Source organism: Astyanax mexicanus, chromosome 12 (assembly GCF_023375975.1).
Source record: "Astyanax mexicanus isolate ESR-SI-001 chromosome 12, AstMex3_surface, whole genome shotgun sequence".
NCBI classification, from domain to species: Eukaryota; Metazoa; Chordata; class Actinopteri; order Characiformes; family Acestrorhamphidae; genus Astyanax; species Astyanax mexicanus.
This window is the reverse complement of record NC_064419.1, coordinates 49,911,034-49,937,010: the sequence shown is the minus strand read 5'-3', so window position 1 is coordinate 49,937,010 and position 25,977 is coordinate 49,911,034. Positions and strand designations below refer to the sequence as shown.

The 25,977-nt window shown below is 40.8% G+C and overlaps 1 protein-coding gene across 5 annotated transcripts in view; it reads right to left on the bottom strand.

Annotated features, from left to right (window-relative positions):
* celsr3 (cadherin, EGF LAG seven-pass G-type receptor 3) overlaps positions 1 to 25,977 on the bottom strand; it is a 118,844-nt gene that overhangs the window by 7,635 nt on the left and 85,232 nt on the right. Inside the window, exons 21-35 of one of the 5 annotated variants that reach the window (XM_049485592.1) lie at positions 25,309 to 25,458; positions 23,950 to 24,130; positions 22,290 to 22,457; positions 20,054 to 20,180; positions 17,682 to 17,888; positions 15,769 to 15,943; positions 14,440 to 14,552; positions 13,205 to 13,284; positions 12,749 to 12,875; positions 12,085 to 12,204; positions 10,276 to 10,373; positions 7,684 to 7,808; positions 6,527 to 6,700; positions 4,914 to 5,108; positions 3,003 to 3,891 (exon numbers count right to left, since the gene is read on the bottom strand). In XM_049485592.1, the coding sequence (XP_049341549.1) occupies positions 3,003 to 3,891; positions 4,914 to 5,108; positions 6,527 to 6,700; positions 7,684 to 7,808; positions 10,276 to 10,373; positions 12,085 to 12,204; positions 12,749 to 12,875; positions 13,205 to 13,284; positions 14,440 to 14,552; positions 15,769 to 15,943; positions 17,682 to 17,888; positions 20,054 to 20,180; positions 22,290 to 22,457; positions 23,950 to 24,130; positions 25,309 to 25,458 (2,929 nt within the window). The remainder of the gene's footprint in view (positions 1 to 3,002; positions 3,892 to 4,913; positions 5,109 to 6,526; positions 6,701 to 7,683; positions 7,809 to 10,275; positions 10,374 to 12,084; positions 12,205 to 12,748; positions 12,876 to 13,204; positions 13,285 to 14,439; positions 14,553 to 15,768; positions 15,944 to 17,681; positions 17,889 to 20,053; positions 20,181 to 22,289; positions 22,458 to 23,949; positions 24,131 to 25,308; positions 25,459 to 25,977) is intronic. The other 4 variants (XM_049485595.1, XM_049485594.1, XM_049485593.1 and 1 more) reach the window with 4 other exon arrangements.

Below are 25,977 nucleotides of genomic sequence, written 5' to 3'. Positions count from 1 at the left end.
TAATACCATAGTTTAATGTGTAGTTTCTATGTTTTATGGTCATTTTCTTTCTAGTAATTTGTCTCAGTAGGGAGCTAGCCAGCTAGCATTTCAGTTCCACTTCAAACTCAAAAACAAGGGGTAAGGTACAAAAGAGAAATGGGACTGGGCCCAGGAGATTTAGTCAATCTGATAGGGATTTGACCGATCGTCTCTGCAAGCGGATGTTTTTAAAACTTCCCAGGACAGACTTGAAAGGGGTGAGTCTCTAAAGCAGGTGGAAAAATTAAAGGTTTTGACAGGAAAAAGAACAAAGGATGCCAGTGAAAAGCTGGCTTTTCCAAGAAAATAACATAGAAACATACAGGGGAAACAGAAAAGGAGAAGAGGAAGACATTGCCTTCCTTACAGAGATAAACAGAACTTTTCTTTTGTTTTTGTTACTTAAGAAACAGGAGAACTTAAGAAAAGACTACAGCCTCTGACTCTTCTCTCACACACGAACACAGTAAACGCTGCTCTGTGTTTCTCCCTCTTTTAAAGGTGGAGCTCAGGTGTTGCTGATTAGGCCTGATTGCCTCCAGAAACCCCTCATTGCTCCCTCTGGTGGCCGGAGGCTGCCGAGCCCTGGAGCCTGTCTGCCTCCATGCTCAACCCTATCTCATCTTGTCTCCAGGTTAGAGGCTCCAGCAGGTTCGAGACTTTCACTCTTACATATCATCATTACATTTTCACGCTTACAGTGCTGTGAAAAAGTATTTATTCCCTACAGATTTCTATTGTTTTTGTTTTTTTTAAATCATACATCTTTCAGATTAACAAAACACATTTTAATTTTAATAATAGAGTAAATATAAAAACTGGTACTGAGTCTTTCTCATCTCTGTGGAGGAATTTTGTTCCACTCTTCTTTACAGAATTATTTTAATTCAGACTCATTGGAGGATTTTACAGCATAAACGTCCTGTATAAGATCATCCACAGCATCTCAACCAGACTTTAACTAGACCCTCCAAAACTTTCATTTAGTTTCTTTGTTTGAGCCATTCAGAGGTTGATTTGTTTGTTTGCTTCAGGTCATGGTCCTGCTGCAGAACCCAAGTTCTCCTGAGCTTAAGGTCAAAAACTGATGACCGGATATTTTCCTTCAGGATTTTCTAGTAGAGAACAGAATTCATGATTCCATTATTTTTGTCCCTTAAAGGGATAGTTCGGTATTTTTGACATGAGTCTGTATGGCATCATCATAACCAGTGTCGTGCATCCACACTGACTTACCCCCCACAGCGTCCTGTGAGCCGAGTTCTTGTCCAGTTTAGGTCAAAGCGAAAGTAGTCCGGCATGTTTGCTGGGGTCAGGAAAATAACTCCTTTTTCTTCCCAAAGCAGTACGTGTTCAAAAGAGTGATTTATTTACATCACAAAAAACTAACCCTGCAAAAGTCACGCCTCGTAAATCACTTGGGTCCTACTTTCTCTCATTTCGTATCAGTGCGCGTCATTCTGACAGCGAGCTGCGCACGCGTCAACTTGTTCTGTGTTTTGGCAGTGCTTAGCAGCTGTGTTCAGACTAGCAACGCAAACGAGCTAACTTTAGGGAGAAGTCTATTGGCTTTTATAAGCTTTGTAAACACATATATATATATATATATATAGCTAGGTGTGTGTGTGTGTGTGTGTTAAAATGGTGCGGACTTGTGACTATCCAGGCTGTAGCAACAAAGATGTGGCTGATTCTCCGCAGAGTTTTCATCGTTTTCCTGTGACTGATGTTGCTCTGAGGAAACTTTGGGTACTAGCGCTGGGCATCCATGTGGACACAAAAGTGGAAAAAATAAAAAAGCTTCGTGTTTGCAGTGCGCACTTCAGCGATGATGACTTTTTATCCACATGTCCTGGACAACGACAGATGAAGAAACGGATTCTGAAGAAATCTGCTGTCCCTGCACCCCAGGTAAATAAAACTGTAGCCTACCAATGTTCTCTACAGCATTCGCTCATAGCGTAAAAAAGTTCTCAACACACCAGCATTCAGGAGTGCAGGGAAGTCACTGTTGTTTGTGATGCAAGCAGCTGCCCCGCTGACATCCTCATCAATGGATAGGTCTTGCATCTCGGGCATAACTAAGTCCCACTCGTGGCAACAGTAGCATTCCACCTCGGTCTGCATTATTTCGCACTTGAAACAAGTGCACCAGGATTTGTCGGCCACCCTGGGTATCGCAGCTCCAGCAGTGGCTCCAGTTTCATCTTCCACCACTTCTCTGTCCACCCTCTCTCTTTCTGCCCGATCTAATTCCATTTGGCGAAGTTCAACATCTGTATACTCAGGTTCATAAAGATATCCCCGTGGCTCTGAGCGGTGATCAATGTTTTCCTCGTCACTCTCGTAGTCAGACATGTTCTCGAGGCGAGAAGTAAACAAAGCGACCCAAACACGTAGGCTAGCTGTCAGGTTGCAGCGCTGCGCGCATTGATATGGAACGAGAGAAAGTAGGACCCAAGTGATTTACGAGGCGTGACTTTTGCAGGGTTAGTTTTTTGTGATGTAAATAAATCACTCTTTTGAACACGTACTGCTTTGGGAAGAAAAAGGAGTTATTTTCCTGACCCCAGCAAACATGCCGGACTACTTTCGCTTTGACCTAAACTGGACAAGAACTCGGCTCACAGGACGCTGTGGGGGGTAAGTCAGTGTGGATGCACGACACTGGTTATGATGATGCCATACAGACTCATGTCAAAAATACCGAACTATCCCTTTAAGAAATGAAATTATCATTTAAAAAGATAAATTCTTCTTTATATTTACTCATGTTATCTTTGTCTGACATTTGTTTGATAACCTGAAAAATCTAAGTATGATAAAAAAAAGCAAAAACACATCTCGCTTTGTTATTTTTACGTGTGAAATTTGATGAGGAACATATGAATGCACCTTAATACAATTTCAACAAACCAAAACTTAAAAAAGAAATCACAAAAAGGATGATGGGTAAAAAAAGAAAGGGAGGCGGCACTTACTCAGAGTCTGGCGACACTTCGGAGACGCTCTGAGAGGTTGCGGAGTGAGGAGGCGGGGAGGGGGAGGGGCCGGCGGCTGCAGAGGCGGGGTTAGGGGGCGGGGTTAGCACAGAGGAGCTGAAGGAGGCGAGGATGGAGGAGAGAATGTCCAGGTGTTCACTGGAGGGAGGGCGACTGGGCGGAGCTCCGGGGGCTGTTGCAGAGGATGCTGCGGTGTACCTACATGGAGGGGCGGAGTCTAGACGGCCACGCCGCTGAGGCAGAGCTTCCTGGGGCTCCTCTGTGATTGGTGGAGGGGGGGAGGAGGTGGGGTGCGGCTCCGGGTGCGAGAGCTGTCGGGGGGGAAGAGTCCGGAGCCACTCGCGGCAGGGTTGAGCCGACCCCCCGGCTCCGTTAGTCTCCAGCTGCTCTCGCGACCGGCTGCTCATCAGCGCCCCCCCGAGGTGCTCCCGAGACGCCTGACGCCTCGTCAGGGTGCTAAGCTGCCCCCTCGACCCGCCTAACGAACTCTCCACCCCCATCAGCCCGGCCACGCCCATCCCCGCCGCTAGATCCTCCCTGGAGGCGTGGAAGCTGTGGATGGGACCCAGGCGCTCTCTGGACCCGCCCAGATGCTCGGCCCCGGGCTCCCGTCGCCGTGGCAGCAGGTCCAGGTTGTCGCGGGAACGCTGTCGCCGCGCCAACGAGTCCAGTTGCTCCCGGGACGAGTATCGAGACGCTGGTTGGGACAGCGAGCCCGTGCCTGAGTACATGCGCCCGTAGGAGGCGGCCGGGACGCCCCGGTGGCCGAGAGTGGAGGTGCGGTACCAGGACAGTTCACTCGGAACCCGACCCACCGCAGATAAACCCTGCAGAGCCGGAGGACAACCCAGACGATTCTTCAAGATACCTGCAGACAAAAGAGAGAGACAGGGAGACATTCAGGACAGTAGTCCAACAGTAGACACCTGATAATTCAATGGTTTTACTACAGGGGTTGGAGAATGAAACTGAAACACCTGGTTTTAGAGCACAATAATTGATTGTGGTGACGGACAGTTCTGGTGGAAACAGGAGAGTTGAGGTGCACATTGAATTCTGCGTGATTTGATCAGCTGTGGTTTTATGTTTTTTGGATACAATCCGGGTTAGCACCCAAACATCCCTTTCAGACAGCTTCCTCTTACAGCATCCACAGTTAATCCTGTTGGATGTGGTCGGTCCTTCTTGGTGGTATGCTGACGTTACCCTGGATACCGTGGCTCTTGATGCATCACAAAGACTTGCTGTCTTGGTCACAGATGCTCCAGCAAGATGTGCACCAACAATTTGTCCTCTTTTGAACTCTGGTATGTCTCCCATGATGTTGTGTGCATTGTAATATTTAGAGCAGAACTGTGCTCTTACCCTGCTAATTGAACCTTCACACTCTGCTCTTACTGGTGCAATGTGCAATTAATGAAGATTGAACACCAGGCTGCTCCAATTTAGACATGAAACCTAAAATCCCACACTAAAATGATGACAGGTGTTTCAGTTTCATTGTCCAACCCCTGTATGAGTGACTGGTAGTGTACGTACAAGCAATTTTAGACAAAGTTTTGGACACACCTTCTCATTTAATATTTTATTTACTTATTTTTCCTACACAATTAGGAGTTCTTGAAACACTTTTTTCGTTTACTAAGTAATTCAATATGTTTTTCTTCATAGTTTGGATGATTTAAGTATTAATCTACAATGCAGAACATTATAAAATAATGATGAAACACTGAATTTAAAGTGTGTATTCTGACTGGTATTGTGTATTGATGATTAAATGTCTTGTAATCAGCAGGTTAATGAGTTTAAGGTGGACGGAACACTGAAGCTTCATAAGGAAATGTTAGGTAATGGTTAAATAAATATAACTCTGTGTTTTAAAGCGTTTACCTTTGCGGTGTCTGTGTGTATGTGTGAGTCCGTTCTCGTCCCCGCTGGTCAGCGCTGCATCTGTCTGGTTGTTGTTTGCGGCGTCTTTGCTGTAATCGGGCCCTAGGCGGCGCTCTGAACCCCATTTTTGCAGAGAGTGCACCTCACACTCCTCCAAGGCTGGCCAATAGGAGAGCAGATCATTCCCATCCAGATCTGACACGCAAACAACACACCATGCTATTGGCTGGCAGATGCACACTGGGGCGGGACTTACTTGCTCATTAGCTGCGTCCCAAAGCCTAAATCTTAGTCCCATAATCTAAGCTTGAGTCTTAAAGTTTAAGCCTGAGTCCCAAAGTCTATGCCTGAATCCTGAGTCCCAAATCCTAAGCCTGTGTCCCAAAGCCTAAGCCTGTATCTCAAAGCCTAAGCCTTTATCTCAAAGCCTAATCCTGTGTCCCAAAGCCTAAGTCTGAGCCTTAAAGCCTAAGTCTGAGTCTCAAAGCCTAATCCTGTGTCCCAAAGCCTAAGCCTGAGCCTTAAAGCCTAAGCCTGAGTCTCAAAGCCTAAGCCTGTATGGCAAAGTTTAAGGCTGTGTCCCGAAGCCTAAACCTGTATCTCAAAGCCTAAAAAAGTCCCAAAGCCTAAGCCTGAGTCCTGAAGCCTAATCCTGTGTCCCAAAGCCTAAACCTGAGTCCTGAAGCCTAATCCTGTGTCCCAAAGCCCAAATCTGTGTCCCAAAACCTAACACTGTGTCCCAAAGCCTAATCCTGTGTCCCAAAGCCTAAGTCTGAGTCTCAAAGCCTAATCCTGTGTCCCAAAGCCTAAGTCTGAGTCTCAAAGCCTAATCCTGTGTCCCAAAGCCTAAGCCTGAGCCTTAAAGCCTAAGCCTGAGTCTCAAAGCCTAAGCCTGTATGGCAAAGTTTAAGGCTGTGTCCCGAAGCCTAAACCTGTATCTCAAAGCCTAAAAAAGTCCCAAAGCCTAAGCCTGAGTCCCAAAGCCTAATCCTGTGTCCCAAAGCCTAAGTCTGAGTCTCAAAGCCTAATCCTGTGTCCCAAAGCCTAAGTCTGAGTCTCAAAGCCTAAGCCTGTATGGCAAAGTTTAAGGCTGTGTCCCGAAGCCTAAACCTGTATCTCAAAGCCTAAAAAAGTCCTAAAAAAGTCCTAAAAAAGCCTAAGCCTGAGTCCTGAAGCCTAAAACTGAGTCCCAAAGCCTAATCCTGTGTCCCAAAGCCTAAGCCTGAGTCCCAAAGCCTAAAACTGAGTCCCAAAGCCTAAGCCTGAGCCTCAAAGTCTAAGCCTCTATCTTCTGTCTAGGCTTTGGAAAGCAGCTACTAATTTTGCTTTATTTTTCTAGTTAAATTCACCCACAAAACCTCAAATTTCAGAATTAAAAACCCTTACATAAAAGTTTAAAGCAATGTCAAGTGATCAGATAAGTTCTCCAGGTATTTGTGGGTCATTTTAAAAACAAAATGACTTTAAACTCATTTTAGGCCCAAAAATAATAGAGTAAATTTTACTGTGAATTATTATTTATACTGTATAAACTGAATTATGTCAGTAACAATGTGCATCAGTTTTCAGGTTCTATCATATCTAGCGTACACAACCGAAACACTGAGGTTTACCTTTGGTGCCGTTGTGGGCGGGCTCTGTGAGCAGTCGCTCACTGTGATTGGTCCTTTTGAAACGTCGCTGGATGCGTCCGCGGAGACGCACGTTGTCCTCGCTCTCGGAGGACGGGATGGACAGACTTCTCTCCTCCTCCAACGAGAGATCAGAGTCCGAGTCTGAGTCCTCACCTGGAGAGAAAGAGAGAGAGATTAAGCGAAGAAGTACAAAGAAGAGATAAATATATGAAAAGAAAGAGCTGAAAAAAATCTAAAATGTTAACAAAAACATATACTGAAATGCCAAAAGTCATGGGACAGATATTTTGACATTGTACAAGATCCTTTCTGATGCCAAGTAAAGGTGGCATCAATTCTACAGCAGGACACAAACCACAGCAAAAACCCTGTTAAACTGATGCATGGTCTTGGCCATCGTGCTGTATCTCAGTTTTAGGGTCCTAAAAATCTTCTGATAGTCTAAGCCAACAATTCTGTTTCTCACATCCTCAGAGAGTTCTTTGCCATGAGGTGGCATGTTGAACGTTTAGTGGTCAGTATGAGAGAATTGAAGCCAAAATACCAAATTTAAAAGCCCTGCTCCCCCATTCACACCTAAGACCCTGTAACACTAACAAATCACATGACCCCTGGAGGGAAAAATTAGTAATTGGGCACAATTTTGCCATTTTAACTCCATTTAGGGGTGTATCACTTTTTTAGTTATTTGGAGGACATTAAATGTACACTGTTATACTGTAGTTGCATACTGACTACTTTACACTGTATCAAAGTGTATGAATACCAAAAAAGATGCAGAGCTTTCAGACCTCAAATAATGCAAAGAAAACAAGTTCATATTCATAAAGTTTTAAGAGTTCAGAAATAATCAATATTTGGCGGAATAATCCTGGTTTTTAATCACAGTTTTTTTCATGCATCTTGGCATCATGTCCTCCTCCACCAGTCTTACACACTGCTTTTGGATAACTTTATGCTGCTTTACTCCTGGTGCAAAAATTCAAGCAGTTCAGTTTGGTGGTTTGGTGCGCTCTTATTTTTAGTCCAACTCCCATAATTCACCTCCTGCTGTCCCATGACTTTTGGCACATCAGTGTATAATTAGCTGTAAGTATGAGTAGACTGTGTGTGTATGGGGGGGGGTGTATACGTACATGCAGGCAGGTTATTGTGTGTGAGTGTACCTCCGTTGCGGTGGAACATGGCCACGTCCAGGTCCGTGGCCCCGGTGTGACCCAGCGTGTGCTCAGCAGTCTGACGCGCTAGAAGGTTTTCCCTACTCAATAAGTAAACAACAAACAAACAAACAACACAAAACAACACAAAGACAAAAAAAACATAGAGTTAGTAAATTGGTTCCAAGTGAAATTCCTAAAGATATTGTGGAATAATCGAGCAGCGAAACTAAGTTCCAGGAACTACAGTGATTTTCCAGGTGCTGAAGAAGTGTTGCTATGGTACAGCTGCTCGTTGTTAAGGTGCTAAAATGGTTCTATTTGATATTACTTACACAATTATTTACTTAATTATTTACAGTAACACTTCCCCAACCTCCCTTACATTCAAGTACACTTTACTCATGATTGGGAATCACATATTCACTTTACAGAACTATATTTGTTACGTATGCATATTTATATTTATATTATATTTCTAAGGCACATCAGTCACTTTCATAATCCATGTCCTTGCACACTGCACTTTGCTCTGTTAATTATTTAATTATTTAATGACCGTTAGCAACATCTACTGCACTGCTCTGTTTACAGATAGATCTTTACCTTGTTTAGGAAGTTTTTATGCCTTTATATATATTTTTTCTAGTCTTCTGTGTTTTTTTTTTTATCTTTAAATATGTTTCTTATTGTATTGTGTAGTTGCTGCTGGATGCCTACATTTCCTTCAGGATAAAGTATCTATCTATCTATCTATCTATCTATCTATCTATCTATCTATCTATCTATCTATCTATCTATCTATCTATCTATCTATCTATCTATCTATCTATCTATCTATCTATCTATCTATCTATCTATCTATCTATCTATCTATCTATCTAATACATTCAAGGTTTGTGCTATAACATATAATACTGGCACTGCTGTAGATCAGCAATATTACACGATATAGCAGGAACCTCCAGTGTATTATTGTGTATATTTTACAACAGTTCCATTATCACTGTTTATTGAAAGATTTTAAAGAGTTAAAGAGGAGGAGAAAATAGGATCTGTTTGGTAATAAAAACTCCGCCAGTTAAAATAGTTCCATTGCTGCTCTGTTTGTTTGTAGCTGCGCTGTTTGGTTTGTAAGCGCTGCTGCATCATTGCCACGTTACCTGTATGTGGCGGAATAATACAGTAATACATGGAGAGCTTTGGTTACAGTGCATTACCGGCTGATAATGGTACTCATAGAACGCCTCTCAACCAATCACATTGCAGGGTCGGAACTAACTGGGGTATAATATACTCTATAATATAATAGGTTGGATGCTAAGGTGTTGCTAAGCAGTTTAAGGTTAAGGCTATGGTTTAACTGTTGGATGCTGTGGGATTTCATAATGATACAGAACAATGGGTGTGTGATATACCAGGTGGTTGCTGTGATGTTGCTACAGTAAGTGGTTGCTATGGTGTTGCAAGTATCCAAAGTTGTTTCAAATAAATTTTGTTGCTAAATTGTTGTGAGGTGGTTGCTTAGATATTGCTAGATGGTAATCCAGGGTGGCTGCTAAGGTGTGGCCAAAGCTACGTTCACAATACAAACCACGTTGTTTAAATCCGTTCACATTCAGTGTAAATGTAAGTGATCTGTATCTGTGTGTAATGTGAACACAGAATCTGTTCCTGAATCGTCTCACATGCTGCACATTGATACCTGTATAAACGCCTCCTTCTTCACCAACAACAAAAACCCTCATATTAGAGAGAGGAGAGACTCGTAGCTTTATAAAGGGAAATGGATGAGTTAGCAGCTCATATGTGGAGCATCTTTTGCTGGAGTGGAGAGTAAACAGCTGCTCTGAAGTTCATGCTCAGGTCCAGGAGGTGAAAAAAGGACAGGCGGTTTGCTTTTGCTGTTTTTATCAGCTATAGCTGCACAGCTGCACCTAGAGATACAGTGTGGGTACCAGAGAGAAGCACGTAGCGCTAATGCTAATGTGTAAAAGCAAACATTCACATTAATGTAACATGAACGTGGATCTGATACGTATCTGATTTAGGACCACATATGAAAGTGACTCAAACCTGATTTGGCATGTTCACACAGCCATAAAAAAAACAGATCTGAACCACATTGAGCAAAAAAATCTGATTTAAATCACTTCATCCTGGTAATGTGAACAAAGCCAAAGTGACGCAAAACTGATTTGAAAAATAAGACGGATTTTGCACGTTCACACAGCTGTGAAAAAATTCAGTTCTGAGCCACAGTACTGTGAATGTAGCCTAAGTGGTTGCTTAGGTATTGCTAGATGGCTGCTAAATGCTTTTGCTAAATGCAATTGCTTGGTAACAGGTTGTACATTAAGGTGTTGCTGGCCTGTTGCTAAGGTGTTGCTATGGTGTTGTTGCTAGGCTATGGTAAACTGCTGGATGCTGGACTGGTGTTGCAATGTGCAACCACAATATTATATAACCATATTAACAGGTTTTTTAAAAATGAAAAAAGCAAAGAGGTGTGTGTGTGTGAGTGTGTGTGTGTCTGTGTGTGTGTGTGTGAGTGTGTGTGTGTGTACTCACCGAGCACTGCTGACTGATGATATGGTGGATGTTCCCAGTGTGATGCGGTGTAATCCACTCTGCTCCAGCAGGGAGGCACTGTTGTACGGATTCTGACCCTACAACCACACACACACAAACACACACACACACACACACACATACTGCGTGAATACACACTGCATGAATACACACCAAACAGCATACTGCTTTAACCTGGTTATAATGATTTAATGGAGCTGAAACTCAGTACTGATGTGTTTTCAGACTGTAGGGATTAATCCTGGTAATAAATTATATTAATCTCTCAGTGGAAAGTCTCGACTTGTGCGCTGCAGTTCAGGACTAGCCCTAATCCCTGTGTGGGAACCTGCTCCCTGTGGGAAATGTGAGAATCTGGAATGTTTTAAATCAGACGGGGGTTTACAGGGTTTACGGGGTTTATGGGACAGTTTCCCAGACAGGGATTAAAGTTTGGAATGCTCCATGTTTTAAGGGGAATATAGTCTATGACTAAATTTAATCCCTGTCTGAGAAACAAACTGTCTCTATAACAGAGTTACTCTCTCCTGGTCCTGATGCCCCTCCCTCTCCACTGTCCTGCACAATGATTACTTTTCCTGCTCAAAACATGAGAGAGACAAGAAAAGAAAAACAGAAATAAACTATAGAATTAACTCTTTCATTTGCTTATTGAAAATAAAATAAAAGACTAAGTTCTAAGCAGTTCTCTCCAGGTCACAGAGGTTCAGTTGTTGTCTTTACTGTGGTTTATTTACTGTGGTCATGTGGCCGTGCACTGTGGAAGACCTATGATAAATATAATGTTTTATTGGCAATAATTTGCCTCTCACAATACCTGAGGGAAAAATACACAGATTTTCGGCAAGCAGCCCCCAGCAGTACCACTGCAGCCCACCAGGGGGCCACAGGCCACAGTTTGAAAAGCACGTATCTCCTGTATACACTGAGTTTAAAACGTAAAACCTAAAAATCTAACTTTATACAACTTCAGACAGCGTACAGCTCAGGACTGATGTAGGATATTTGGGCTAAATGGAAAATTACTGTGTGTGTGTGCACTAGTGTGAGTGTGTATTTACGTAATCTGGGGTGTATGGATGGTAATTTGGGTGTATTTACGGTAATATGGGGCGTGGTAATCTGTGGTGTATGTATGGTAATCTGTGGTGTATTTACGGTAATATAGGGTGTATTTACAGTAATCTGGGATGCATGTATGGTAATCTGTGGTGTATTTACGGTAATATAGCGTGTATTTACGGTAATCTGGGGTGTATGGATGGTAATTTGGGATGTATGTATGGTAATCTGGGGTGTATATACGGTAATCTGGGGTGTATGTATATTAATCTGGGATGTATTTATGGTAATATGGGGTGTATTTACAGTAATCTGGGATGCATGTATGGTAATCTGTGGTGTATTTACGGTAATCTGTGGTGTATTTACGGTAATATAGCGTGTATTTACGGTAATCTGGGGTGTATGTATGGTAATCTGTGGTGTATTTACGGTAATATAGCGTGTATTTACGGTAATCTGGGGTGTATGTATGGTAATCTGTGGTGTATTTACGGTAATCTGTGGTGTATTTACGGTAATATAGCGTGTATTTACGGTAATCTGGGGTGTATGTATGGTAATCTGTGGTGTATTTACGGTAATATAGCGTGTATTTACGGTAATCTGGGGTGTATGTATGGTAATCTGTGGTGTATTTACGGTAATATAGCATGTATTTACGGTAATCTGGGGTGTATAGATGGTAATTTGGGATGTATGTATGGTAATCTGGGGTGTATTTACGGTAATCTGGGGTGGTCGAGCAGGTTCCTCGCTGGGACTCTTCTTGCCGATGCAGGCCACTTTCCAGGCTTCCTGCACTTCTGAGTTAAACAGCGTGAACACCAGGAACACCGCCAAACCCTAAACAACACCAACACAACCCCTCATTAACATATCACACACACACACACACACACACACACACACACACACACACACACACACACACACACACACACACACACACACACACACACACTCCAAACCCTAAACAACACCAACACAACCCCATTATTACACAGCTCTGGAAAAAAATAAAGTTCTCCTCCACCAGTCTTACACACTGCTTTTGGATAACTTTATGCTGCTTTACTCCTGGTGTAAAAATTCAAGCAGTTCAGTTTGGTGGTTTGATGGTTTGTGATCATCCATCTTCCTCTTGATTATATTCCAGAGGTTTTCAATTTGGTAAAATCAAAGAAACTCATAAATTTTAACTGCTCTCTTATTTTTTTCCAGAGTTGTGTATTACACACCCCTTATATATATATATATATATATATATATATATCCTGATACATATCAGATGACTGTTTATTCACATCTATTGTATTAAACCTGCTTCAGAATGATTAAAACACATCCATACTGAACACACTGTGTAATAATCCAGTGTAACACAGACCTGTATACAGCAGAGGACGATAAAGAGGTAGTGGAAGGCCAGGATGCTGTTATTGACGGCCATTAGCCCGAAAAACCAGACACACGCGCTCAACAGCAGCAGAAGAAAGGCACTGCGGATAGTGGCACTGAAACAGACAGACAGGGAGAGAGAGAGAAAGACAGGAAGAGGTGAGAAGGGGAAGAAAAATGGAAGATTTCCAATATTTGAGAGTCTGATGAAGTTGTGATGAAGGTGTGGGGGGTATAACAGCGGTACAGAAGGTTATCTGAAGGCAGAGAGAGCCGGCAGTCTGGCCGAATCACATTAGCGTTAGCATTAGCATTAGCCTTTACATAAGAAGAGAACTTGCGCAGTTTAAATAGCAGAAACCCATCAGCCCTGCAGAATCACACACACCCTGTATATATATATATGTGTGTGTGTGTGTGTGTGTGTGTTTATGTTAAGACTCACATTACAGGCAGCTTCTTTGTCTCTTTTTGAGACAGATTACACGTCATACGCAGAACCATCGTAAACATCCCTCCATTCATCTGCAGATAGAGAAAGAGAGAGAGAGAATAAAGAGAGAGAGAGAAAGAAAGGACAAGAATATTTAAGGGCGTTTTTTTTTTTACATCTTTACTTCGAAAGCAAACCATTATTATTAATATGAAACTGTTTATTTCATTTCCTTTGGTATTTTATTTTTATTTCCACCTCCACACTGGTGCAGACTGCCAAATAAACACGGCTTATTCACACTTCCCATCAATAAATAAATAAATTAATGAATTAACTGAAAAAGTGTCACTAAGCTGAACGCTGTGTCCATCAGGAGAGAGTGTGGGCGGATTCACATCTCTCACTCAAATAAAAAAATCATTATTTAGTTAAATAGAAGTTTAGAATAATAAAATCACTCTCAAATCATTATTAATCTAATCAGCTGCACTGATCACATATTTCACTCTGTAGTGGTATAGTAATTACGTCGTAGGAAAATAGTCTGAAATTAAACACCTAAGTTGACAGTGAGACAGACAGAGAGTGAGACAGATAGAGAAAGAGACAGAGAGTGGGACAGAAAGAGAGTGAGATAGTGTAAGAGACAGAGAGTGGTAAAGACAGAAAGACAGATAGAGAGTGAGACAGACCGAGAGTAATGTTGCTAGAGAGTGATACAGATAGAGTGTGAGACAGAAAGAGAGTGATGCAGATAGAGAGTGATACAGATAGAGAGTGATACGATAGAGTGTGAGACAGAAAGAGAGTGATGCAGCTAGAGAGTGATACAGATAGAGTGTGAGACAGAAAGAGAGTGATGCAGATAGAGAGTGATACAGATAGAGAGTGAGACAGAGATTGAGACAGATAGAGAATGAGACAGACTGAGAGTGATACAGATAGAGAGTGATACAATAGAGTGTGAGACAGAGATTGAGACAGATAGAGAGTGAGACAGACTGAGAGGGATACAGATAGAGAGTGATACAGATAGAGAGTGATACGATAGAGTGTGAGACAGAGATTGAGACAGATAGAGAGTGAGACAGAGCAAGAGTGATGCAGATAGAGAGTAATGCAGGTAGAGAGTGATACGATAGAGAGTGAGACAGTTAGAGAGTGAGACAGTTAGAGAGTGAGACAGATAGAGAGTGAGACAGATAGAGAGTGAGACAGATAGAGAGTGAGACAGGTTCTGGTACCAGTATGACGATGGCTATTGGTCCAGCAAAGCTCCAGATGAGTTTATCATACAGAGAAATCCAGCAGAAATCAGGGTTTCCATAACCTTCAGGATCCAGACCCACAGCCAGCCCTGTATAACACACACACACACACACACATATATATATAAATATATATATATATATACAGTACATATCAATAATACAAACAGAAGGTTACAATAAAACTGGACAGGTTATTATTAGATACTATTGTTTTGGAAAGACGAATCAATATAAATATATTGTGATACTGTAAGCAGGCCGATATATTGCCATATAAAAAAACTGTCACATTATAAAAACACACTATCTTATTAATAAAATCTAAAATCTAAAAAAAGCTCACTTTTTATCCAATCAGAACAGCGGGATCTAACGAAAGACTACAACACTGCCCTCTAGTGGGCGGGGTTTAAACACAACACTAAATGAACCACTTCTGACACCAATCTTTACTAATCTATACTAATAATTAAAACTTTATACAGTGTTGTATATTAAATATCACGATAAGATTCTATACTGTATATATTTTCTTACACCCCTAGTGTTTATGTCTGACATGAATGTGTGTCAGTGATGTCATAGTTAATTTGTAAAAGTAATCCGATTACTAATTACTCCTTTAAAATGTACTTTATGGAATACTTGATTTTAAAAGTAACTAAGTTACTTTTAAGTTCTTTCTATCTATCTTACGCTCTATCTATCACTGTCTTACTCTCGATCTCGCTCTGTCTCTGTCTCACTCTCTATCTCTATCTGTATCACTCGCTATCTGTCTCATTATATTGCTCTCTGCCTCACTCTCTATCTGTCTCACTCTCTATCTCGTTCTCTGTCTCACTATGTATCTCCTCTATCTCACGCTCTAGTTGTCTCCCTCTTTATCTCACTCTCTATCTGTCTCACTGTCTCACTCTCGATCTCGCTCTCTCTCTGTCTCACTGTACATGTGTCTCATTCTCTACCTGTATCATTCTCTCTCTGTATCACTCGCAATCTGTCTCACTATCGGTCTTGCTCTCTAGATGTCTCACTCTCTAAATGTCTCAATCTTTATCTGTATCACTCTCTATCTGTCTCACTCTCTGCCTGCCTCACTATCTGTGTCTCACTCTTTGTGTCTTACTCTCTATCTGCCTCACTCTCTATCTGTCTCACATTCTATCTTGCTCGCTATCTGTCTCACTGTCACTTTTACTTTATTAGTTACTTTCAGTAATCTGATTACTATATTGGAAACAGTAACACATTAGATTACTCATTACTAAATGAATAAATAAACGGTGTGTGTGTGTTTACCTGTAATAATAGCAGGTACTCCCCAGCCGATGGCGTAGTAGAAGCGCATGGCTCCGTAGTTGATGTTTCGTACTTCAGTCTGCATGCGGTAAACATGCAGCGCCTCCACAAACAACCACCCGAACGCAGACATGAAGAAATAATGCAGGAGAATCGCCACCACCGTACACAGGAACTGCACACACACACAAAATCCAATTATTTCAATCCTGATCATTTTAATCCCAGCATTTTTTTTTATCTCAGTGGTTTAATCTTAATTAGTCTGATAATGATTTCAACCCCAATCACTTCAAATCATAAACACTTTTAATTGATTTTAATTCCAATGGTTTAAATGTACATTATTTAAATCTGAATCTCAAAATAATTATTATTCCTATCAATTCATACAATCATTTTGCACTTGATTGAAGATGTGGGAACTTTAAAGGAGTGTTGATCACGACTGTAGAGAAAAGAAGCTCTTTTACACTTCCAGAATCTCTCTCTCTCTCTTTCTCTCTCTCACACACACACACACACACACTGCATTTATTAGCTGATTAGTTGTAAGTGTTTTCTGTGAGTGGGCTTCAGATCAGAGTAGACTGTACATAAAACTGTGTGTGTCTGATGTGCAGTGTGTGCAGTGTGTGTGTGGTGTGTGTGTGTGCAGTGTGTGTGTGTGTGTGTGTGCGTGTGTGTGTGAATGGTGTGATATTAGATGAATATTAATATCTGTGGGCTGAGATGTGAGTGTTTGTGTTGAAGCAGTAAATTGGATGGTTTATAATGTCAGCAGCTCCTTATCAGACTGACATTTAAACCTCGTCTCAGAGACTGGATCTGTGTTTATTACCCCCCCTGACCTCCCAGTGTTCCCCCCCATCCCAATAACACAATAATACAATAACCCAATAACACAATACCCACCGAGCTAATAAACACACTCACTCACTGAGTCACTCATTCAGTCATTCATTCAGTTACTGAATCACTGAGTCACTCATTCACCCACCGAAACACTCATTAAGTCCTTTGCTCACTTATTGAATCACTGAGTCATTCATTCAGTCAGTTGTTCATTTACTAAATCATTGAGTTACACATTCATTCAATCACCGAAACACTAATTCAATCATTTGTTCACTTGCTGAACCCCTGAGTCATTCATTCAATTATTCATTTACTTATTGAATCATTGAGTAATTTAGTAATTATTTCACTCACTGAATCTTTGAGTCACTCATTCACTCACTGAGTAAATCATTCAGTCATTTGTTTACTTACTTAATTACTGAGCCATTAATTCACTTACAGAGTCACTCATTCATTCATTAATTCACTTACTGAATCACTGAGTCGCTCATTCACTCGCTGTGTAAATAATTTTGAAATTTTTTCACTCACTGAATCTTTGAGTCATTCATTCATTCATTCAGTCCCTCATTCAGTCATTAATTCAGTTAATGAATCACTGAATCATTAATTTACCCACTGAGTAAATCATTTAGTCATTCTTTCACTTACTGAATCAATGAGTCACTCATTCACTCATTGAGTAAATCATTTAGTCATTCTTTCACTTACTGATTCAGTTGTTTGTTCACTTATCATTGAATCACTCATTCACTCCCTGAGTACAGATACTGGGTCACTAAATCAGTAGTTGATTCACTCACCGAGTCACACATTTATTCACTTTTTCTCAGAATTAATCACTAGTTCACTCTTATTCACTCATTCAGCCACTGAGTCAGTTGTTCACTCAATGAATCAATTATTAATTCATTGAATCATCAATGACTCATTCACTAATTCAATTACAGAGTCACTTGTACACTCACTGAATCACTCATTCAGTCACTGAGTCTCTTGTTCACTGAGTGAATCACTGAATCACTGAGTGACTCCTTCACTGATTGACTCACCTGTTGTTCGGTCTGATTGATGCCGAGCAGGTAGGTGAGCTGGGAGAGCAGCGTGGCGGCGGCCATGTTGGAGTGAATACTGCGAGTGTTGGACTTCAGCCCCCTCAGACAGGAGAGCACGCTAACCGTTAGCAACAGCGCTAACATCGAAATCGTCAACGACGTGTACGTTACTATAGCCAGCGTCTCCAGATCCCCCTCTAACTGCTACTCATCACACACACACAGAGAGAGAGAGAATGAAGAGAGAGAATAAAGAGAGAGAGAATAAAGAGAGAGAGAGAGAGAGAGAGAGAGAGAGAGAGAGAGAGAATAAAGAGAGAGAGAATAAAGAGAGAGAGAATAAAGAGAGAGAGAGAGAGAATAAAGAGAGAGAGAGAGAGAGAGAGAGAATAGAGAGAGAGAGAGAGAGAATAGAGAGAGAGAGAGAATAGAGAGAGAGAGAGAGAGGGAATAAAGAGAGAGAGAATAAAGAGAGAGAGAATAAAGAGAGAGAGAATAAAGAGAGAGAGAGAGAGAATAAAGAGAGAGAGAGAGAGAGAATAGAGAGAGAGAGAGAATAGAGAGAGAGAGAGAATAGAGAGAGAGAGAGAATAAAGAGAGAGAGAGAGAGAATAAAGAGAGAGAGAGAGAGAGAATAGAGAGAGAGAGAGAATAGAGAGAGAGAGAGAATAGAGAGAGAGAGAGAATAGAGAGAGAGAGAGAGAGAGAGAGGGAATAAAGAGAGAGAATAAAGAGAGAGAGAATAAAGAGAGAGAGAATAAAGAGAGAATAAAGAGAGAGAGAGAATAAAGAGGGAGAGAGACAGAGAGAGAGAGAGAATAAATAGAGAGAGAGAATAAATAGAGAGAATAAAGAGAGAGAGAGAGAGAGAGACAGAGAGAGAGAATAAAGAGAGAGAGAGAATAAAGAGGGAGAGACAGAGAGAGAGAGAGAATAAAGAGAGAGAGAGAGAATAAAGAGAGAGAGAGAATAAAGAGAGAGAGAGAGAATAAAGAGAGAGAGAGAATAAAGAGGGAATAAAGAGGGAGAGAGAGAGAGAATAAAGAGAGAGAGAATAAAGAGGGAGAGACAGAGAGAGAGAGAGAGAGAGAGAGAGAATAAAGATAGAGAGAGAGAGAGAGAATAAAGAGAGAGAGAGAGAGAGAGAATAAAGAGAGAGAGAGAATAAAGAGGGAGAGACAGAGAGAGAGACAGAGAGAGAGAGAGAATAAAGAGAGAGAGACAGAGAGAGAGAATAAAGAGAGAGAGAGAAGGATTCAGTTGAAAACATTTCAGAAAAATTATAATAAGTTATAATTAATTATAATAATATTCGTTGATTAATATTCACAGGTAAACAGTCATTTCTGAAGCATTAATTTGGATTAATATTTAAATCACTTTGATGAGAACAAATAAACACAGAGTGCTGTTTACATTGTGTCTCCAGGTGTTTTTGTGTATTAAACTGACATGCCAAAAGTCATGGAACAGCAATACGTATATTTTTTCTTTAGGTGTTATCTCAGGGAACAGATGGCTTGTTGATGCACACATCTGTATAGGTTGTGAGGTGTTATCTTGTGAGTGAGGTTGAGTACTGAACACTGGGCAGTGTGCTGATTATTAGATCAGGTGAATTATGAGTCCATAGAATACCTCCTCCCTCCATAGATGCTCCTCCCTCATTGTGACGTCACAATAAGGAAACTACACAGAACCACCCTGGCTCCACCCCCCTATTCATCAACCCCCACCAGAGCCCCGCCCACTAGATCAGTTGAAGAAATGTTTCTATTTGGGTTTGCTGGTTGAGAATCTCAGTACACAGCATGATTTACCAGCAGACTTTGTCTGAGGGAGGGATCTGTAACCACTGTCTGTGGCGAGTCAGCAGATAAGGGAGATGTAAAATCTTTCATATAATGAGTTTTGTGCTTCTGTCGTAGTTAAGGATTAACTAGCCTGTAACACTAATGTCTAAAAAAAACACTCAGCGTAAACATGGGGCGTGGCCTGAAACAGCTTCTATTTGCATAAAAGTGACAGAGCTTTTAAATGGCTCATTCTGAAAAAGGCTGAAACGGGTAAGAATAGAGATAGTGAGATCATTATCTTTATATGTAAAAATTGTGAGATTGAACTTTGGTCATAGTGCTCATGGCAAGCCCAGTACAGGGGGGGGTAATGATGGGGACCGGCGGTTTCTGGCTAGAATTGTCCCACAGATCAGTGCAGTGCTCTTTAGCTTTCAAGGGATATGACAAAAGTCATGGGACAGGGCACGAGTTTCAAGTTATTGAATGTGTATTTTGTGTAGTAACTGTATATAGTGTGTGTATAGTGTGTGTATAGTATGTGTGTGTTTATAGTGTGTGTGTGTGTGTTACCTCTCGTTGTGAGCTGTCCATTAAAACTCCGAAGGTCCCCAGTTTGTGACACTGACAGCGAACATGTGATGTATTCCTGTAGACAACACTGCAGTCCCGCACCGTCCAACACCCTCCTACTGACACACTACACACACACACACACACACCCACACACACACACACACACGCATCACAAGATAATAAATCAGTTTCTGTTTTTAAATAAAATGTATTTACTATATAAAAGCTGAAATGAACAGTTTTGCCTGAAACACTGCAGAAATGTAACAAAATAAAACACAAAGATTTTTATTAATTTAGCTTATTTTATTTTTTTAACTGCATACATTATCTAGCACAAGTCTTGCTTTTTAGAAAAAAAAATAAAGTATACTGTACAAGTGAAAAGGTTGGACACACTCTATTCTCATTTACTGTTTTTATGCTTTTTTATATATTTAATGTATTTATTTACATTGTAGAAGCGATTGTGGGACACATATATAATTCTGTAGTAAAGAGTATAAAAGTGTAATTCCTCCACATTAATCTCCTGATCTAAAGCTGATGAACTGAGATTAAGGTGATTTGAGGTGATTTAATTGGGATGAGCTGGAGCTTCACAGCGTGAAGAAAAGAAAAGCAGCAGCAGCTATTGTTCATGTCTATTCCAGGTGACTCTCCCTCATGAAGACACTGAGATTAAAATATATTTACACCAAGAGCGTACAGATCTGAACTCAAACATACATCTGATACTTATTTAGAAGAATCTAAAGTAGAAAATAAACAGATTCTGCTTTATTATTATAAATAATTCTGCATGTGTTCCTGTAGGTCAGGGGTGTCCAAACTACGGCCCGCGGACCATTTGTGTCCCGTTTCCTTTTTTGGAGCGGCCCGCGAGGTATTTTAGAAATAGAATGAAAGTTGGCCCGCTGTTAAGCAGGTTTTTATAATGTGAGATTCAAAGTTTGAATGCTAGGTGTCAGAAACGGGCCAAAGAGTCGGAGAGGGTGTGCATTTCTAGTGCAGAAAAACGGGCCAAAGAGTCTAAAAGCGGAGAGAGTGCGCATTTCTAGCGCAGAAAAACGGGCCAAAGAGTCTAAAAGCGGAGAGAGTGCGCATTTCTAGCGCAGAAAAACAGGCCAAAGAGTCTAAAAGCAGAGAGAGTGCGCAGTTTTAGCACAGAAAAACAGGGCAAAGAGTCTAAAAGCGGAGAGAGTGCGCATTTCTAGCGCAGAAAAACAGGGCAAAGAGTCTAAAATCGGAGAGAGTGCGCATTTCTAGCGCAGAAAAACAGGGCAAAGAGTCTAAAATCGGAGAGAGTGCGCATTTCTAGCGCAGAAAAACAGGCCAAAGAGTCTAAAAGCAGAGAGAGTGCGCATTTCTAGCACAGAAAAACGGGCCAAAGAGTCTAAAATCGGAGAGAGTGCGCATTTCTAGCGCAGAAAAACAGGCCAAAGAGTCTAAAAGCAGAGAGAGTGCGCAGTTTTAGCACAGAAAAACAGGGCAAAGAGTCTAAAAGCGGAGAGGGTGCGCATTTCTAGCTCAGAAAAACGGGCCAAAGAGTCTAAAAGCAGAGAGAGTGCGCATTTCTAGCACAGAAAAACGGGCCAAAGAGTCTAAAATCGGAGAGAGTGCGCATTTCTAGCGCAGAAAAACGGGCCAAAGAGTCTAAAAGCGGAGAGAGTGCGCATTTCTAGCGCAGAAAAACGGGCCAAAGAGTCTAAAAGCAGAGAGAGTGCGCATTTCTAGCACAGAAAAACGGGCCAAAGAGTCTAAAAGCGGCGAGAGTACTCAGTTGTAGTGCAGAAAAACGGGCCAAAGAGTCTAAAAGTTGCCGTAATTAAGGAGTTTAATATTAAGAGACATCATGAAATGAAACATCAATTTGAAAAATCTTAGTTTACACAACACTGTCAAAGATAAAGATAGTAAGTGAAGTAAAATGGTGTGTAAATAAAATAATCAGGAAAAAAGTATTATTTAAAGTGGTATATTTCATTATTTGTTTTATTACAGAGTCTGTGGCCTGAGACTATAAATATATTTCTCCTTCTAGCCCCCAATAAAAAAAGTTTGGACACCCCTGCTGTAGAGCTTTTAAATGAATGAGAAGAGGTGTGTCCAAACTTTTGACTGGTACTGTATTCTACAAATATTTATTGAATTATTAATATTTTATTATTTTAGCAGATATGCCAACAAAGAACAATCTCACTCTATAAATGAATGTTTAGTATGAACTCACGTGCTGGTGTGGTTCCACTGCACACACAGGGGTTTGCTGCGGTTACTGGTCTCCAGTAATCTGAACTCCAGTACGATGGGAGAGTCCAGGAATCCCTCCACAAACGACTGGTTATTAAATACAGACACACTGACCACCGGAGAGTTCAGCACGGGGTGACGCGGCAGCCTGCGGTACACACACCATGTTCATATTCATATTCATACACCATTTAACACATTCAGGGGCACAGCTTCTGGTTATTGAGCTTTAAAATAATACATAAAAAGCCAGAAACCTGTAAATAAAATCTATAACACATTTATAGAATAATAAAACATGATTTAACAATTCTGATCCTGACAATTAAACAGATAATGACAGAAATAGATGTGACGACTCATCCCATGAGATCAGATTTAAACAATATACACTGCCTGGCCAAAATACATACACACCGTCTTTATCTTTTTTTTGCTGCACGCTGCATTCACTGTGGCATTGTTTCAATAAGCTTCTGCAACGTTACAATATTTATTTTAATCTAGTGTTACTGGATTAATTTTTCACCAAGATCTTCAGCAGCATTGATGATGGTAGATTCTGACCAACCGCTGCACAAAGCAGCTCTTCTCCATCCAGCACTTTATCCCAAAGATTCTCAATGAGGTTAAGATCTGGACTCTGTGGTGAACTCTCTCTCAATCCATGTGTGAAAATGATAAATGATGATCTCATGCTCCCTGAACCCTGAACTCTTTCACTATTCCAGCACCATCAATCCTGGCATCAATCATCTTGCCCATCATAGTAAGTAAGTAAGTAAGTAAAAAAGTAATCATTATTTATATAGCACTTTTTTAAGACAGAGCCACAAAGTGCTTTACAATAAAATAATTAGAACATAGAACATAAATAATGATCAAATAAATAAAACACAGCACATTCAAACTACAAAAGTTAGGCACATTACACATGATCACTCTCGAAAGCCAAAAAGTAAAAGTGGATTTTTAAACGTTTTTTAAAAGATGATGTAGATTCTGTGAGTCTGATAGCTAAAGTTAGAAACACTCCAGAAACAGGTACAATCTCCATTTCCTTTCAGTTTAGATCTAGGAACCACCAAAAATCCCTCTCTAGAGGATCTCAGAGACCTGTTGGTCATAAGGGGAACCAGCAGTTCACTGATGTATTCTGCTGCATCACCATGAAGAGCCTTAAAAATAAGAACTAACACCTTAAAATCAATTCTAAATTTCACTGGCAGCCACTGAAGAGAGGCTAGTGCTGGACTAATGTTCTCTCTTTGTCTAGTTCTTGTTTACAGTCTGGCAGCTGCATTTTGGACCACTTGGAGTCTTGCTAGAGTCCTTTGACTAAGGCCAGTATATAAGGTGTATATAAGGTGTATATAAGGTGTATATAAGGTGTATATAAGGTGTATATAAGGTGTATATAAGGTGTTACAACAGTCCAAATCCTGAAATGTTTGAAATATTTCTTAGTTTGGGAAAAGAAAAAAGAAAAAACAATCACCCCCTTTTACAAACCAGTCAGTGTTGAGTGTAGGAAGACTCCGCCCACATAGTAAAGTTTTTAGTTACTCAGTCACTAAGCACAGTGTAACACACACACACACACACACACACACACGTTTCCTAAATACACCTGAACCCACCTGACTCCCCGGCGGTCGGTGTGGTATTTGGGAGGTAGAGCGGCGCCCAGGCTGCGGTATATGAGCAGGATGACGATGGTGATGGGGGGGTCGGGCAGAAACGCGGTTCGCCGAGCCGCCTGCATCTCTGGAGTCTGATTGGCCAGCAGACTAACAGGGGCGGGTGGAGGCAGCGCTGGAACTGAAGATATGAACACTGAGTATGATTAAGAGTGTGTGTGAGTGTGTGTGTGTGTGTGTGTGAGTGTGTGTGTGTGTCAGAGATGGGGACTCGAGTTTGTGACTCAAACTCAAGTCGCACTTATGTCACAGACGCAGACATAAATAATTATGATTTTCTATTTTTGGTGTATGAACACTGAGGATACTTTGAAATACTTTGGTAAAGATTTATATTCTCTCTGTTAAGTTACTGCTTTGAGATTAGAACAACTTTATTGGCTCTTAAACCGTTGTTTTTGTTCATTTCTTTGTCTTTTTGTTATTTCTTTGTTTGGTTTCGACGCAGTTTATTTACTTTGGGATATTTGTGTTTTTTTTGTAATATTTCTTTATTAATTTTTGTCTACCTGTGTGTTCACTATTTCATTTCTATCTTCTAGAATTCGTTAAATTATATTTCTTTTAGCATTTTGAGCTTAGTTTAGTTTAGACTATTTTCCAATTTCATATCTATTTTTCTGTTATTAATAAAAAATGTTGTTGTTATTAGCTTATTAGCTTATAGCTTGTTGCTGCCTTCTGTTATTTAGCATAAAGGACTTTTCACTCTTCTTTTCAATGAATGTTGATTCATTCATTTAATAGCTGTTTCTATCTATTTTAAGCCAGACAGACACTGTGTGATTTTTTAATCGGGTGCGGAGAGCCCATCTGCACATTTGAATGGTTTGTTTCTATAGGAAAACACACAAGATTTATATGCTGACAGTGTAAAACTGAACTTTTAACTACAATTCTGAGATGTACGCGCTGTACTTCATCATTTCTGCCCCCAAAAACTGTCCATTATCCTGCTTGGAAGAAGCGCCAAATCCCTGCGAGCCCGCGAGGTGCACAGCGCATCGATTAATCCACATGCGAAGCTTTAAAAACGCAGATGAGATGTAACTTTTGGATCAGCAGAGAGGCATCGGGTCAGTCAGGCTCCCGTATGCAGAACTAGTTTATTATTGTTATTAATTTTCCATTCTTTTAAAGAGCAGGACTTTTATTTTGCCAGAAGTGACTCGTGACTTGATTCGGACTCGTTACCAAAGACTTGAGACTTGACTCAAAGACTTGTGAACATCTCTGGTGTGTGTGTGTGAGCTCTGGCACCAGAAGACAGTAGGTGTGTATGCTTTTCTCTATACTCACAGAGGCTGCGCTGTGGCACTAGGGCACTAGGTGGCAGCACCACGTGGGTATGACTGTCCCACAGAGCCTGCCCTCGGAACAGCGTACTGTGATACCGCGGAAACCGCCTCCTCACGTGAGTGTGGTTCTCCACACGGTCCACAGTCATCACTACACACAAACACACACACACACAGACACACACACACACACACAAACACACAGAACAGAAAAAAATGTACTTTCACATTTTCACACAATTATCTGAACTTTCTCCTCCTTACATTTTAATATAAACAGCCTCGTTACTCCTGTTTCATTTCAGCTGGTTTTCATTCCGGCTTCTCATCGTTCAATAAAACCCCTATCCAGATAAATCTCTCCATCCAGATAGAGTGAATCTGATTGTGATTGGATGTAGAGAAGTATAAACATATACCATTCCGACTCCCTATTGGTTTATACTGTGATCCATCACACCTCCAGATAAACTCCAGTCCAACTAAACTTCTTTAATATATTTACATTCTACTGTATATAAAATATATTCATTTTTAATAAAAGCATATATGCAGCTGAAACACTAGAGAACAGTCTAGTGCAAAACCCCAAATTATATTATCAACATTAACATTTTAATATTTTATTATTATAGTCATTATAGCTTTTAGTAAAATGTGTTTTGGGGAG